The sequence below is a fragment of the Montipora capricornis genome, chromosome 5 (assembly GCF_036669925.1).
Source record: "Montipora capricornis isolate CH-2021 chromosome 5, ASM3666992v2, whole genome shotgun sequence".
NCBI classification, from domain to species: domain Eukaryota; kingdom Metazoa; phylum Cnidaria; class Anthozoa; order Scleractinia; family Acroporidae; genus Montipora; species Montipora capricornis.
Window position 1 is genome coordinate 2,175,213 of NC_090887.1, and position 17,181 is coordinate 2,192,393.

Below are 17,181 nucleotides of genomic sequence, written 5' to 3' on the forward strand. Positions count from 1 at the left end.
AAATAATAATTATTAGCCTAAGGATAGTACATGCACTCTCATTGGTCAATACATGTAGCTGTGTTTAGATGGAACTGTAAACACGGCTATGACATCATACGAATTTTGATTGGTTTTGTGTTGCATTTTGATTGGCTGAAAGGAAATATGAGCATGTATCAAGAAAAGCTGTTTCAATCAAGGAGTAAAAAAAAACCCAGCATTTTCCTTCATTTGTCGAATTATTTTTGAGAAATATTTTGTAAAAGCAAAAGAGGACTTTTTCCGTGTTTATTATAAGTTTAAGCTCTTAACTGGGGTTAATGAGCCCTAAGGGAGTACTATTTATTCCTCACTTGTCCCTAGTGTACTCTACTCTCCTCACCCTCGCAATCAAGGCTTGTCCCGTAGTCAAAAGCTCATTGTTTAGGTCAAAGTACTTTCACTTTTACAGTGTTAAAGCGGTTGCCAAAGCTTCCAGTAGTTTTCCACAACATCACGCGATTCTCACCTGTTTCACCTTATGTAAATCCCCCATACCATTAGTCAGCCACATTTCAGCTTTGCTCTTCAAGCAAGTACCTTGAGTTGCACTCTTTAGGGTTGTTGCCCCGGGCCGGGCTTTTCTGCAAAGAATAATTAGTTTAACAAAGGGCATCACTAACTCTCGCTGGCACATTAAACTCAACGGGGAATTCCGCAAGGACATTTCAATGTGGTTAACCTTCCTTACCCATTGGAATGGAGTAAGTCTTTTCTTAGGGGGTGACGTTCTCTCCTCGCCTGACCTCCAATTATTTACGGACGCCTCTGGGTCCCATGGGTATGATGGTTATCTCAATGGGGAATGGTTTCAGGCTCCTTGGCTCCCTCAACATCTCCTTAACCCCACCATGGGTATCAGCATTGACTGGCAGGAACTGTTTGCCATTTACATCGCCTGCTACCTCTGGGCCCCTTCGTGGTCAGGCAAACATATTTGTATGTGGTGCGACAACCTGCCAGTTGTCTCCATCATCAACTCCAAACGCTCCAAGTCCCCTAGGATCATGGACCTCGTACGGGCCATTACGATTCTTACCTTAGAACACAACTTTTCCTTCACCGCTAGACATATCCCTGGGCTAGATAATTCAATAGCTGATTCTTTGTCCCGTTTTCAGATGGACCGCTTCCGCCACCTGGCTCCCAATGCCTCACCCTTCCCCTGCGCCATCCCTCTATCAGCGACGTCCATTTAACAGCCTCCGTTTCCCACTACCTTGGTGCATCCCTTGCTCCAGCTACTAAACGTTCTTATAGTGTCGGTCAAAACCATTTCATTTCCTTTTGCCTATGCACGGGTTAATTAGCCCCTCTACGCCCCTTCTCCCCGCATCTGAAATTACTCTGATTTATTTTGTCTCCCATTTAGCCAAAACAGTTTCCTACAATACCATTAAGCTTTACCTGTTTGCCGTTCAAGACCTCCATAGGCTACACAACTTTGCCTTAAAACTCCCAAAAATGTTTCGACTCCAGAAGGTCCTTAATGGGATCAAACGTTCCCAAATCCCCGTTAAATTAGATCGTTATCCAATTACAATCCAAATCCTGCAGTCTATTTTCAACTTTTACCGACCAGACTTGACTTTTGACCTCAATCACATTATGCTCTGGGCAGCCTTCACCTTAGCCTTTTTCGGTTTTTTACGTTCAAGCGAATTTACCTGTAATGACCACGTCTTCGACCCCGCAACTCACCTCTGCTTTAAGGATGTCACCTTTATCCCTCACGTTGAATCTCCCGACTACATGCTAGTCACGATTAAACGGTCGAAAACAGATCCCTTCCGCAATGGTTGCACCCTAACCCTAGCAAGGTCCACTACCTCCATCTGTGCCGTTATGGCTATGAAAGACTACGTGTTCCAATGCCAACCATCATCAGCAGGCCCCCTGTTCACCTTCACCAGTGGCAAGTGGCTCACCCGAACTTCTCTTACTCATGCACTCCGTGATGTCCTGCAGCAATGCGGCATACAACCTCAACACTATTTCTCACATAGCTTCCGTATTGGTGCTGCGACTACTGCAGCTGCTGCAGGGATTCCTGCCTGGTTAATCAAGGTATTGGGTCGTTGGTCTTCTGACTGCTATGAACGTTACATAAGAACTCCTCAAGAGACACTGCTGGCTATCCCTAAACAACTGACAATGAACTGAAGTAATAATAATTATTGTAGGTTAGACCCTTCTTTGTTGTCTCCCTGATGACCAGTATCATGACAACTAGCTACTGTTCATTATGGCTATGCATGCCTATATCGTATCCTATTTCTTCTACATGTGGCAGTTGGTATTCCAGCCAACGTCCACCCAATTTACTGTGGGGTGATTGTGTTCCCCCATTCTTGACCAGAATATTTTTGGCTCACACAATCGTGGCAGGGAAGTGCACCCTGGGCTGCACTTTACCCCACAGTAGGTGGGACAGCCCTCCTTGGCAATAGGTCCGGATTGCTTACTCCAAGATGGTACAACTCACCATCTGACCTATTCTCCTTCCAGAAGGGCACCCCTCTTCTGGTCCACCCTATGTTACATTCTAACGTAGGGTTGCCTCTAGAGACACCGCTACTCTAGGGGGTCCTCCTAGGGACACCGCTACCCTAGGGGGCATAGGCTCTGCCTTCCCTGCCACCCAAATTCCGCCAAAAGATAGTGATTAACATAATAATTATATTTTTAAAAAAAAAAAATTATAATAATAATAAATAGATAAAAGGAGATTCTGTGTTCCTCCTTTTCTAGTTTCACAAGCCTTGCAGAGGGTGGGGGGAGGAGTAATCATCATTACCCTCGGTTGCCCATGCCCTTCTCCTGGGCATGCGAATATCCCCCGCGGCTTTCCCCCCTTTTTATGTCACTGACCCTTAGGGACTCATTAATTATAAGTTTAAGCTCTTAACTGGGGTTAATGAGCCCTAAGGGAGTACTATTTATTCCTCACTTGTCCCTAGTGTACTCTACTCTCCTCACCCTCGCAATCAAGGCTTGTCCCGTAGTCAAAAGCTCATTGTTTAGGTCAAAGTACTTTCACTTTTACAGTGTTAAAGCGGTTGCCAAAGCTTCCAGTAGTTTTCCACAACATCACGCGATTCTCACCTGTTTCACCTTATGTAAATCCCCCATACCATTAGTCAGCCACATTTCAGCTTTGCTCTTCAAGCAAGTACCTTGAGTTGCACTCTTTAAGATCGCATTTTTCCCACCCTCCCACCCAACTGGAAGCTTTGTCTCCTTTAATTGCCATGGCTGCTTTGTCATGCAAATTCTTTCATTATACTATTCTCATCTATTTTATTTTAGTTTGGGTATTTTGTCTCATCGTTCGTTATGGACATTATATTATTCCGCATGTTACCACCGCTCACTTACAAAAAAAAAAAAAAAAAAAAGGTTAATTCAGAAAACTCAACACTAGGTGGGTCCTTTTACTTTCTTACTTACTTATTGGTGGCAGGGGAGTGCACCCTGGGCTGCACTTTACCCCACAGTAGGTGGGACAGCCCTCCTTGGCAATAGGTCCGGATTGCTTACTCCAAGATGGTACAACTCACCATCTGACCTATTCTCCTTCCAGAAGGGCACCCCTCTTCTGGTCCACCCTATGTTACATTCTAACGTAGGGTTGCCTCTAGAGACACCGCTACTCTAGGGGGTCCTCCTAGGGACACCGCTACCCTAGGGGGCATAGGCTCTGCCTTCCCTGCCACCCAAATTCCGCCAAAAGATAGTGATTAACATAATAATTATATTTTAAAAAAAAAAAATTATAATAATAATAAATAGATAAAAGGAGATTCTGTGTTCCTCCTTTTCTAGTTTCACAAGCCTTGCAGAGGGTGGGGGGAGGAGTAATCATCATTACCCTCGGTTGCCCATGCCCTTCTCCTGGGCATGCGAATATCCCCCGCGGCTTTCCCCCCTTTTTATGTCACTGACCCTTAGGGACTCATTAATTATAAGTTTAAGCTCTTAACTGGGGTTAATGAGCCCTAAGGGAGTACTATTTATTCCTCACTTGTCCCTAGTGTACTCTACTCTCCTCACCCTCGCAATCAAGGCTTGTCCCGTAGTCAAAAGCTCATTGTTTAGGTCAAAGTACTTTCACTTTTACAGTGTTAAAGCGGTTGCCAAAGCTTCCAGTAGTTTTCCACAACATCACGCGATTCTCACCTGTTTCACCTTATGTAAATCCCCCATACCATTAGTCAGCCACATTTCAGCTTTGCTCTTCAAGCAAGTACCTTGAGTTGCACTCTTTAAGATCGCATTTTTCCCACCCTCCCACCCAACTGGAAGCTTTGTCTCCTTTAATTGCCATGGCTGCTTTGTCATGCAAATTCTTTCATTATACTATTCTCATCTATTTTATTTTAGTTTGGGTATTTTGTCTCATCGTTCGTTATGGACATTATATTATTCCGCATGTTACCACCGCTCACTTACAAAAAAAAAAAAAAAAAAAAAGTTTAATTCAGAAAACTCAACACTAGGTGGGTCCTTTTACTTTCTTACTTACTTATTGGTGGCAGGGGAGTGCACCCTGGGCTGCACTTTACCCCACAGTAGGTGGGACAGCCCTCCTTGGCAATAGGTCCGGATTGCTTACTCCAAGATGGTACAACTCACCATCTGACCTATTCTCCTTCCAGAAGGGCACCCCTCTTCTGGTCCACCCTATGTTACATTCTAACGTAGGGTTGCCTCTAGAGACACCGCTACTCTAGGGGGTCCTCCTAGGGACACCGCTACCCTAGGGGGCATAGGCTCTGCCTTCCCTGCCACCCAAATTCCGCCAAAAGATAGTGATTAACATAATAATTATATTTTTAAAAAAAAAAATTATAATAATAATAAATAGATAAAAGGAGATTCTGTGTTCCTCCTTTTCTAGTTTCACAAGCCTTGCAGAGGGTGGGGGGAGGAGTAATCATCATTACCCTCGGTTGCCCATGCCCTTCTCCTGGGCATGCGAATATCCCCCGCGGCTTTCCCCCCCTTTTTATGTCACTGACCCTTAGGGACTCATTAATTATAAGTTTAAGCTCTTAACTGGGGTTAATGAGCCCTAAGGGAGTACTATTTATTCCTCACTTGTCCCTAGTGTACTCTACTCTCCTCACCCTCGCAATCAAGGCTTGTCCCATAGTCAAAAGCTCATTGTTTAGGTCAAAGTACTTTCACTTTTACAGTGTTAAAGCGGTTGCCAAAGCTTCCAGTAGTTTTCCACAACATCACGCGATTCTCACCTGTTTCACCTTATGTAAATCCCCCATACCATTAGTCAGCCACATTTCAGCTTTGCTCTTCAAGCAAGTACCTTGAGTTGCACTCTTTAAGATCGCATTTTTCCCACCCTCCCACCCAACTGGAAGCTTTGTCTCCTTTAATTGCCATGGCTGCTTTGTCATGCAAATTCTTTCATTATACTATTCTCATCTATTTTATTTTAGTTTGGGTATTTTGTCTCATCGTTCGTTATGGACATTATATTATTCCGCATGTTACCACCGCTCACTTACAAACAAAAAAAAAAAAAAAAGGTTAATTCAGAAAACTCAACACTAGGTGGGTCCTTTTACTTTCTTACTTACTTATTGGTGGCAGGGGAGTGCACCCTGGGCTGCACTTTACCCCACAGTAGGTGGGACAGCCCTCCTTGGCAATAGGTCCGGATTGCTTACTCCAAGATGGTACAACTCACCATCTGACCTATTCTCCTTCCAGAAGGGCACCCCTCTTCTGGTCCACCCTATGTTACATTCTAACGTAGGGTTGCCTCTAGAGACACCGCTACTCTAGGGGGTCCTCCTAGGGACACCGCTACCCTAGGGGGCATAGGCTCTGCCTTCCCTGCCACCCAAATTCCGCCAAAAGATAGTGATTAACATAATAATTATATTTTAAAAAAAAAAAAATTATAATAATAATAAATAGATAAAAGGAGATTCTGTGTTCCTCCTTTTCTAGTTTCACAAGCCTTGCAGAGGGTGGGGGGAGGAGTAATCATCATTACCCTCGGTTGCCCATGCCCTTCTCCTGGGCATGCGAATATCCCCCGCGGCTTTCCCCCCCTTTTTATGTCACTGACCCTTAGGGACTCATTAATTATAAGTTTAAGCTCTTAACTGGGGTTAATGAGCCCTAAGGGAGTACTATTTATTCCTCACTTGTCCCTAGTGTACTCTACTCTCCTCACCCTCGCAATCAAGGCTTGTCCCATAGTCAAAAGCTCATTGTTTAGGTCAAAGTACTTTCACTTTTACAGTGTTAAAGCGGTTGCCAAAGCTTCCAGTAGTTTTCCACAACATCACGCGATTCTCACCTGTTTCACCTTATGTAAATCCCCCATACCATTAGTCAGCCACATTTCAGCTTTGCTCTTCAAGCAAGTACCTTGAGTTGCACTCTTTAAGATCGCATTTTTCCCACCCTCCCACCCAACTGGAAGCTTTGTCTCCTTTAATTGCCATGGCTGCTTTGTCATGCAAATTCTTTCATTATACTATTCTCATCTATTTTATTTTAGTTTGGGTATTTTGTCTCATCGTTCGTTATGGACATTATATTATTCCGCATGTTACCACCGCTCACTTACAAACAAAAAAAAAAAAAAAAAAGGTTAATTCAGAAAACTCAACACTAGGTGGGTCCTTTTACTTTCTTACTTACTTATTGGTGGCAGGGGAGTGCACCCTGGGCTGCACTTTACCCCACAGTAGGTGGGACAGCCCTCCTTGGCAATAGGTCCGGATTGCTTACTCCAAGATGGTACAACTCACCATCTGACCTATTCTCCTTCCAGAAGGGCACCCCTCTTCTGGTCCACCCTATGTTACATTCTAACGTAGGGTTGCCTCTAGAGACACCGCTACTCTAGGGGGTCCTCCTAGGGACACCGCTACCCTAGGGGGCATAGGCTCTGCCTTCCCTGCCACCCAAATTCCGCCAAAAGATAGTGATTAACATAATAATTATATTTAAAAAAAAAAAAAATTATAATAATAATAAATAGATAAAAGGAGATTCTGTGTTCCTCCTTTTCTAGTTTCACAAGCCTTGCAGAGGGTGGGGGGAGGAGTAATCATCATTATCCTTGGTTGCCCATGCCCTTCTCCTGGGCATGCGAATATCCCCCGCGGCTTTCCCCCCTTTTTATGTCACTGACCCTTAGGGACTCATTAACATGCACTTAGCCTCATCTAAACACTCAAGGGAGTTGGGCGAATTCTCAACACTTGTGCAAATTATTTTGTTGACTTAATTAAGTACTATAATCATCCAAATCTGTGTGCACTTGATCTGTTGTGATTCAAATTGGTTCAACTCGCCCTCATGTTTAGATGAGGCTTTGTTAACATGGAAAAAGTCCTCTATTGCTTAAATATCAAATGGTACATGTATGTAGGTTGGTTTTTGAGAAGAGGGGAAAACAGGAGTACCCAGAGAAAAACCTCTCGAAGCAGGGTAGAGAACCTACAAACTCAACCCACACATGATGCAGCATCTGGGAATTGCATGAACCCAGGACACATTGGTGGGAAGTTTTGCAGTGCTTTTGTAACTGTTCCATGTCTGCTTCACTAATGTTACAAAATATCAAGATGTCATTAATTATTTTATTGCTTGTCTTTGGGTGGTGATTCAGTAAGGAAACAAAAAACCCAAAGGTCAGGTACTTTCATGTAAGGTACGCCGACAATAACTTGATCTCCTTACAATATTACCTTTTCATGAACCATTCCGTTCATGAGAAAGAAGGGTTTGATCACATACTGTATAAGACCAAAGAGAGTAGATTTTGCTTATTGAACCAAAAGCAAATAGACTACAGTAAAAAGGTTCACCTTAAAAGAAGTTAGGGTTTTGCCTTAAGTTCAACCTTCCCTGTTATGCATACAGTGTATTACCTACTTGTTGAGTATTTTTTCTTTTTTTTTTTTTTGTAACACCATAAGAAGTCCAAAGCTGTCATTGTGCAATGCATCAGGGATCTCAAATGAAGATTTGAGTGAATTACAGAAACAGCTGCAGGAAATGGCAGCTGACCTGGTTGGTGAGGTGAGGTGTACACTGTATATGAAAATGTTGTTTAAATTCAAAATAAGTGCAAACTGTATGTAATTCCCCAAGAACGTGCTTGACTCAGGTTTCTTGTTCTGTCTGTTGCGGTGATGAATGCTAATAGGTAAATTAAATGTTCATTGCTTCCATTGTTTTTTTTTTTTATTTTTTAATTTAACTTTTCCAGGTGATGGTTCTTAACCTTGCACATCATGTGCAAACATGCCTCCACAAGCACAACAAGCCGCAGCTGTCATTTTATGACAACATGATGGTGAACAAGAAAAAGGAAGAGGAAAGGTTGGAGGCTGCTGAACGAGAAAAGCGGCTACTAGAAATTGAAGCCAACAAAGAAAGAGAGGAAAACGAGGTTTGTATAGATTTCTTTTAACCTATTCACCCCTAAAGCAGCCAAGATTGACAAATAAAATCGCGTGGCATTAGACAGAGTAAAATTAGCCTGCGGTGCAGGTGCCTTGTTGGGCCGGTCGAGTTCGCTTGTTGGGGCGATCGAGTTCGCGTTACAATCTTGCGACCGCCATTTTGTAGACCGCGTCACTGCATGAAAAATTCAAGATGGCGGGTGAACTTTTTACGATGTTAGCGCTCGCTCGAAGAAATCTCGCCTGCTCTGCAGGCTAGAGTAAAATCTGCAAGTATCACTCTCAAGAGGGAGAGTGTTAAAGTGGGCATAGTTCTTGAGTGAACCAACAGTACATAATAATCCATTGACCCCTGAAGAGGCACCCATTGACGAGTAAAAATAAATCGTCTGTTGTTAGACAGAGTAAAATTTGTAAGTGTTGCTCTCAGGAGTGTAAGGGTTAAAGGGGACATAGTTCTTGAGAGGACCTAGATGTTGTTAAACCACTTATCCCTAAAGCAGCTTAGATTGAACAGTAGAACTTTCTGGTGTTAGGGAGAGCAATATATGTCACTCTCAGGAGAGAATGCTTTGTGTCGAGTTAATCAACCTCAGTCTGCATATACACGTAAATGTACGACTGCTTCGTAGCTCCTACAGTAAAACGGACTTTTGAGAGTTAAAATTCGGTCTGCGTGACTGTCAGTCAGAAACGTAGGAAGAATTCCTGGCACCTGTCATGCTACCAATCCATTAAAACAGACGTCTACAAGATATTGCCACTCTCATGTACAAGGTCAAAAACAATCTTGTGCTAGGCTACATGTACTTGTCTCAACTATTTGAAACCGAGAACTCTAAATATTGCCTCAGAAACTGTGATTTTGAATTACCCCGTTTTACATGTAGCACCGTGTGTTGTGGAAAACATACAATAAGATACAGTATCAAGGCCCATATATCTGGTCAAAACTTAGCAAGAAATTGTTAAGGAATGTTGCCGACTCTCACGACATTAAATACAAGAACACGAAAAGTTGACCTCTCAGATGTCATTAACAACAGCAGCAGTTGCTGCAGATTTTGTAAATCGTAACTAGGATCGTCTTATTTTATTTTATTGATGCTCATCATGACAAATTTTGTAAATAGTATATTAATACTTTTTGTTTTAAAATTTAGCCATTGTATTTAGTTGTTAGTTAAATCTAGTTACATCAACATAATAATAAAGTTTTCATTCGTTCATTCATTCATTCACTGATAGTGTATGTTATCATTTGGACCAGAAACGAGAAATAGAAGAGGAACTCCAAAGAAGAGAGGAAGCCATGAAAGAAAGTAGAAGACGCAGAATGGTTGTAATTTCAGTAAGTAAGGAGTTAACAATATTAACCAATCTTGTGAATTGGGTCAAGCCATGTTCTTTTCAACTAACAGTTTTAAATGGACTACAGGTCGTTGTGCCCACGTGACAGATGATTGACATGATTGGTTTACAGTGATTTTCAATTAATTCGGGGTCTCGGTTTTGGAAAACGAATTCTGGCCCAATGTATATTAATTTTGATTTTTGACAGGAAAAGAATTCTAAGACAGATCCTTCAACGCAGAGTGCAAACACAAAAGATACGGAGCTTAGCCCAGCAAAGGAAATACCCTCGCCACTTCAGAAGAAATCACCAGGCAATTCACATTTCCAACCAACATCCTCACCTAAGAAAATGGATAAGACAAATTTACCTCCAACAAGAAGTATCTTAAGACGGCGGAGGAGTTCAGAGAGCATAGGAGAAGTGGCATTTACTGGAACAACAGAGATAATGTTTAACTCTAAGGGAGAACACGTAGTGCACTGTGGAAAATGCCTCGGTAAGTGCAATAGTTGGGTGTATATGGCAGCAAAGACTAGGACAGTGGCAAAGCAAATGACGCTTACAGTTATAGGAGTGATGAATTTAAATTGTAGTGATTATGATGACGCATATGATGATTATGTTGACGACAGTGATGACGCCAACGACAATGATGACGACGATGATGATGATGATGATGATGATGATGATGATGATGATGATGAAAGCGGGGAGAGAACTTACAGTAGTACTGTAAGTTCTTTCCGCGCTTTCTCCGTTTCTCCGTAGTAGTAGTAGTAGTAGTAGTAGTAGTAGTAGTAGTAGTAGTAGTAGTAGTAGTAGTAGTAGTAGTAGTAGTAGTAGTAGTAGTAGTAGTGGTAGTAGTAGCGGTAGCGGTAGCTGTAGCGGTAGTGGTAGTGGTAGTGGTGGTAGTGGTAGCAGTAGCGGTAGAGGTAGTGGTAGTGGTAGTGGTAGTGGTAGTGGTAGTGGTAGCGGTAGCGGTAGTGGTAGCGGTAGTGGTAGTGGTAGTGGTAGTGGTAGTGGTAGTAGTAGTAGTAGTAGTGGTAGTAGTTTCTTTAGTACTGTAAGTTCTTTCCCCGCTTTCTCCGTTGTCTCCGTTTAACTTTTGACAGGTTAGGGCACTTAATTTTGCGAGCACTCGCCATTCGGGCGAGTGACCCTCAAAATGCACTCGTCCGGCCCAGTTTTCACTCGCCCAAGAGTTTACCCTCCCGCCCCCCAATCTCTCCAACCAATTTACTTTAACCACGGTCGGCCTACTTGCCATTTCGTAGAAAACTTCCTGGTCCTTGTCTTCTCGTATTCCTTCTTATCACGGGCAGCTTTCGGGGGTTTTTCGTTATTTTTCTCGTCGACAACTTTAGAGACTCCGGAAATATATTTCCACATTTTGGCCGCGATCAGTTTCCTCCATTTTTAAACTTACCGGGAGAACAATTCGCTTGCAACATGGCACGAGGCAGACCGAGGTTTATTACTTCAATGAAAAATTATATTTTAAGACCTTAAATCCCTTTGGATGGCACACTGGTTGACTCGTCAACTACCGCATCAAACAGCACAAAGAGAAGGTGACGTGTCTGATTGGAGAACCCAACATCGGAAAAACCAGCCTGTTCACAGCAATAACACGAGTCATTCCATCAAGGTACATTGCAATGATAACGAAACAAAAGGCTTTTAATAAGAGTTTGGTGGATGAAAACACCCAGGTCATTTTTCTAGACGAAGTTCACTCGGAATTGATGGATCCAGATGACTTGAAGATGTTAACCCAAGGTGGCATCACGGCACATGACAGAAAGTACAAGACGTCAAGCCTTGCTGTAATAAGATGTCCAATGTTCGTACCGTAACGTGCCAGAACGACATGGATTTTGGCGTTGAACACAACGTCGCAATGAACGAAAAAATTCTTTTTTAAAACCCTTAGATCACCTCGTGTAGCAGGAGTGCAAGAGTTCTTATGGTCCAATGCAGTGGATTCTATTGTATGGGCGTGTGAAATCGCACAGACTCCAGAAGAAGAGCTCCTCCATCGATGCCGGGAGCCAACTCACAGCCAGATGAATTTGATGAAAAGGAGAGGGGAAGAATAAAAAGCATTTGAGCTGGAAGAAAGTGATAGCTAGAAGGAGGACAGTGCACACGAAGAACAGGACATAACACACAAGACGCTGACGTCGAGGAGCAGAGTGAAGAAAGTGAAACTACATCGACCGCTTCCGACAATTGGGAGAGGCATCTTTAGAAGACATCGGAACTCCGAAATTGCCAGCCATTCAACAATCTAAAAGAGAGGCAGCTGGGACTCATTGCCGCTGGAGTCAGGCGTGCCGGCTAGGAGAGAGAAAATGAAGCACAACAAGCCAGAGAGCGCATACTGCTTGAGATGAGACAACACTGCTCCGGATGATCCGAGAAGAAGATGAATGCTCATTTACTAGAGAATGTGGAGGGCCCGTTCCATTCGAGAATTGAGCGTGCAAGTGACTAATACAGAAAGAAAGAGGAAGAACAGAGGAATTTGCACGATAAAGTGTCGAAGTACTTTGAGAATGCATGGGTGTGGGAATGGAGAAAGAACTTGGGCAGCTTCAAGAGCAAGAGGAGACGGCAACGGATTTGGATGTAAAACGCGCTTTACATTACGTGATTGGGGTCGCCGTGGAAGCGCTCAAGTTGAACTTTAAGAGGACGAATTACCCGCGCTAGCAAGACTTGTCATTAGTGGATTTCCCGTGACCAAGCTGAACGAGTTACAAGCGTGTGGGCACGTTTGCCACACCCGTTTTATGAGCCAGAAAATGAATACGATGACGACGAAGATATTTTCATCACACCTTCAACACAGACACCTCGTCCGAGCCAACCACTTCCGCGTGTTCAGAAACGCATTCAAGAGAACGCTCATCGCAGACAAATACGCCAGTACCGAAGAAGGGTAGAATTACAAACATGTTTCAACCAAGCCAACAGTGACACTCGAGATTCTTTTGTTTAAGTACAAGACATGAAATCGATTTTAGAAATCGAATTTCTTTGGCAACTTTTTGCAATACTTGTCTTTAGAGCGAGAAGGCCACAATCAATCAATTGTACATCAATTTTGAAATGAGAAAATAAAAGAGTGTATGCAATTTCTGGAGTTTTTGTTTATACGCCTTGATCTTCTCAGTTCACGTAATGATTGCCAAGATGTTGCTCAATTTACTTTCTAAACCGAAAGCGGAGAAAATCGTTTGCTGCAGTTTATTTAAGTATTGAAATGAAAATGTCATTTCTACACTATTTAAACTCTATGGTTGACCAAAAATTAGCTGTGATTCTACCATCATTACAACTTACCTTTTTTTCTATGGATTATATTTCGAACTAAATTTCCTGGTTGCACGATTTAAAAGAGAGTTCGGTTTTCGTCCCTTTTGAAAACGAAAATCTGGATCTCTAAGAACAGCTGTCCAATTTCCGAACCTATGGCGATCAAGCCCCATCTTCAGATATTATTCCTCTTCAGGAGTGAATAGTAGAATTTTCCTTCCTCTGGAAGAATCGGGCGTTTTCGAAGCCTGATTCTGGCTTTTGAACTTGGTGGGCGTGATGAAAATGTTGTCTTCTTCGGGGGTCGACGCGTTCGTTATTTTCAGGCGAGGACGAGGATTTGTCTGAAAGTCTTGATCGTACATGTAGATCCATTTCTAACTCGGAGCCCATCTCGCCATAAATCGATTCCAAATGTTCGTGCGCCTTGGTCGCCACCTCTCGGGATCTTTGCTTTTGATAATGCACTCTTGCCACAACAGAACTATGCTTCTGATCCTCGGAGATCGTGCCCTGTGCTTTACTACTAAGGACGCGTTCGATTGACCTATTCCGGAAAGGAATACATGGAATAGAAGTTAGAAATCCTTCGTTTTTGCGAAGATTTAAATTAAAATTGTCACACATATGCTAAAATGCTATTTTAAACAAAGCTTTATTATCCTTGTTGCTTCAAAACGCTACGCATTGTGTTTAAATCATCACTCCACGTATTCTTATTCCGGACTAGCGTCAATCGAACGCACCCTAAGTTTCTTGGAGCTGGCAGTCTCCACTATATGTCGGTAACGAGTAAGGTGAACGTATTTTCCGATCGTGTCAAACACCAATTTGCTCATCATCTCGCCAAGTTTGTTGTGTTGGCCGCCATTTCTTGTGACTAAGATGTGGTCACTCGTTGGTTTTTGGTTAGGGTGGATGTGGTCGATGTTGCCATCTAACACCTGCATGCTTGTGTCGGTGAGGAAAAGAGAGTCAAAGCCATACTTTCCTCCTGTTTTAAACATTTTCTGATCAACAAATCCACCGTTGTTCTTTCCTGAGCGTACCATTTCAACTGTTACCGGTAAATACTAGTAGGTCATTGGGCGTGAGCCTTTAACCTTGATTAACAGAGGACAACTCCAGTGGAGATACTGTACCCGGTTTATCCTTGCATGCAAGCTTTGAGACGTTCTCGTAGCGTGACAAGTAGCGCATAACAACCTCCAGAAGCTCTTTTAGTGTTGCCCAATGTCCCCTGGATTCTAAGGTGTCGATGTCGGGTTCATTTGTCCATTGCAACCGCATCATTTTTGAAACTGTTTTACGGACTTTTTTTAGATACGTTTCTGCAGACGACAAACCCCTCAACACAACCTCAGATGGCCCCGTTTACTTTTCTGAAATCCATAAGTTCCGCAATGGCGTTGAATCTGGAAATAAACGTTTACTTACCTCGACTTCTAATTTGAATCATTTTTCTTGGCGGTTTGCGGACCAATTAGTTGGGATTTTTGCGTTACCTGCCTCAACTTGCCTATTTTAGAATCCTTCTCTTTCTTTCCGACATCGAAAACTAAAAAAAAAAGAAACAATAAATCTTAGACACCTTGCTAATTGTTCAGAATAAAACTGTCTATCATTAACGCGAAATGTTGGGTTGATTCAAATTCCCCCGTGCCTGCCTAAACACGCCTAGATAGCTACTCACAAAAAGACCAGATAATATTGCGGTACATAGCGTGTGCCCATACATAACGTACCTACCTTTAAAGATGGCGGAGATCGATCAAAACAACCAAGCTTTAGTAATCTTTTTATTTTTCAAGGTAGGTAATTTAGGGTAGTCCATTTTGGTAGTCCACTTAGCAGTCCATTTAGGTAGTCCATTTCGGTAGTCCATCGTTGGTAGTCCATCGTTGGTAGTCCATGGACTGGGGGTCAGCGAAATGTACCGACCCCTCTGCAAGTCATAACGCTAACTGTTTGCAAAAAGGTTCTTTCAAGGATATGGATATAATAACTGTGTCTGTCTTTATTGCCCCTATGTATCTAAAAACTTGTGATTTTGAAGTTGAGGAGAATGGTCGGGGGACACGATGAAACACTTATCAAAAACCATTGTGCATCTTATTTTACACCCTACAGAAAATGTGTTGCTCTACTTTTTGCTCATGCACAGGTCAAGGTTCATCTGGGGCACGTGTCTGCAATGCTATGGATGTGACTCTTGGTGAGCTGGTTGTGGTTTATGAATGGAGTTTGTCTTCGCAACAAAGTGGAAGTGGAGCGAAGCATACGCTATTCACCAATGACAATCAACAGCAGGACTTGCATGGGAGACTTGTTAAACAGGTAAACAGATTCATTTGCATTGAAATTGAAGACATTTAGGCTAACTTAAAAACCAAAATTGTACAAGACTGTGGCTAATTATACGTGCATGTGCCTCTTTGTTGTTGTTGTTGTTTTTTTTTTTTGGGGGGGGGGGGTTCCTTTGGCTCTTTAATTTGTGTGTTGTTCTCCCCCTAATTTAGTACGTTGCTGTGCTCCACTGTTTGTTCCATCCCACCCCACCCCTCCACGAATTAATGTTGGTAGTTCAGGATACTCTTGTGTTTGGCAATGGTTTTGCAATCGAAATGAGGTGGTCTCAAGTGACTCCTTTATTTCCGATTGCGGTTGTTTGCTCATAAAATGCTTCCAAGTGGAACTATTTGCAAACTCGTGTAGCCACAATGTCAAGGATGGCGATAGCCTCCTTAGAAGCCGTTTTGGGATGTCACAAGGAAAACATTGTTTGACATCGCAAAAACCGCCGTGAGGGAGGCAAGGATGGAAACGCATTAATTGTAACACTTTTCTTTACTTTAAAGGTGTACAGTATTGAACAAGAGATCGTGTCCCTCGTCAACCGCGTCAGTCACCCCAATTTAACCCACTATTTGGCTGTGAATGTCCAGGAATCAACACCGTCAGTTAAAATCCAGGTAACGGTTAATGGGACCAATTTGAATGCTGAGTGTTACATGTAACGCAACGTAACGTAACGCAATAACCTATTTTGCTAATGGTAAGCTCTCAGTCCCTTGTGGATTATTCCCGTATTTTGTGAGGGCAAACGGACAAAATTGTAATTTCCAATGAACTGCCAAAAGTAGCCTTTAGCGCCCATGAATGACTGGGATTAGCCACGATTGACTAGAAGCTTATCAAAAGAAAAGAATGCTATTTATAGTTTTCATGTGGTGAAAAGGAAAGTTGAGAAACAATTGGCTTATCTTAATTGAATACAAGCTTATCAAAAGAAAAGTATGCTATTTATAGTTTTCATGTGGTGAAAAGAAAAGTTGGGAAACAATTGGCTTATCGTAATTGTAGAGAGACAAAAACTGAAATTAAAATAACATGTGCTGCACTCGTAACGCTAGTAAGAGAGTATTTCGAAACCAGCTACAATCTCGTGAGAGCTCTAGACATGTAATAAAAACATAGAGAGAGGCCGACCGGAGCCGAAAGCAACCATAAGGCTCCTTCTTCATTAGCTTCTACCGTAACTTACGGCAGGGGTGGGTACTACTTCAATCCCGTTGCGTGCACAACTTGTCTCCAGTAATACTGGTACTCAAATGTCCAAAACTAATTCTTTGAAAATCGGTACTCAAAGATTTTCTGTCTACAATATTAACCTCGCCACTAAAAGAAAACATGTTTTACCATTCTTACCTCAAAATTTTCAGATTTTCATCTGCCAGGCAATATGTAAGAAGTTATCCAAAGTACATGTAACAGTAATTTGAACCAACGACCGTGATGTGAGAGGCATGGGTCCATTCCCAAGTTTACGTCACAAAGTGCTTTGCAATCCTGTTTTCAAAGGTTGCAAAGCAGTTCGTGACGTAAAATCGAAAATAGACCCATGCTTCTTACATCACGGTCGTGGGTCCAAATTACTGCTAGTTTTGATAACTTTGCGCGTCTTGCCCGGCAGGTAAATAGTGAATTTTTGAGGTAAGAATGGTAAAACATGTTTGTTTATGGTGGGGA

At 42.5% G+C, this 17,181-nt stretch overlaps 2 protein-coding genes and 1 pseudogene across 3 annotated transcripts in view; 2 read left to right on the forward strand and 1 right to left on the reverse strand.

Annotated features, from left to right (window-relative positions):
• The window catches only part of LOC138049086 (eIF-2-alpha kinase GCN2-like), a 40,926-nt gene that overhangs the window by 3,039 nt on the left and 20,706 nt on the right, over positions 1–17,181 (forward strand). For both annotated transcript variants that reach the window (XM_068895207.1, XM_068895208.1), the window contains 6 exons: positions 7,986–8,088; positions 8,279–8,461; positions 9,745–9,825; positions 10,036–10,327; positions 15,317–15,489; positions 16,011–16,124. In XM_068895207.1, coding sequence (XP_068751308.1) covers positions 7,986–8,088; positions 8,279–8,461; positions 9,745–9,825; positions 10,036–10,327; positions 15,317–15,489; positions 16,011–16,124 — 946 coding nt within the window. The remainder of the gene's footprint in view (positions 1–7,985; positions 8,089–8,278; positions 8,462–9,744; positions 9,826–10,035; positions 10,328–15,316; positions 15,490–16,010; positions 16,125–17,181) is intronic.
• LOC138049064 (integrase/recombinase xerD homolog) lies at positions 587–5,549 on the forward strand. Its single transcript, XM_068895176.1, has one exon. It carries the CDS (start codon positions 1,315–1,317, stop codon positions 2,182–2,184), a length of 870 nt encoding a protein of 289 aa, XP_068751277.1. The 5' UTR covers positions 587–1,314; the 3' UTR covers positions 2,185–5,549.
• On the reverse strand, positions 13,188–14,237 carry LOC138050073 (uncharacterized; annotated as a pseudogene).

Excerpts from the sequence above, each read along its gene's own strand:
- LOC138049064 (XM_068895176.1), top strand. The coding sequence starts at position 1,315 with ATGCACGGGTTAATTAGCCCCTCTACGCCCCTTCTCCCCGCATCTGAA.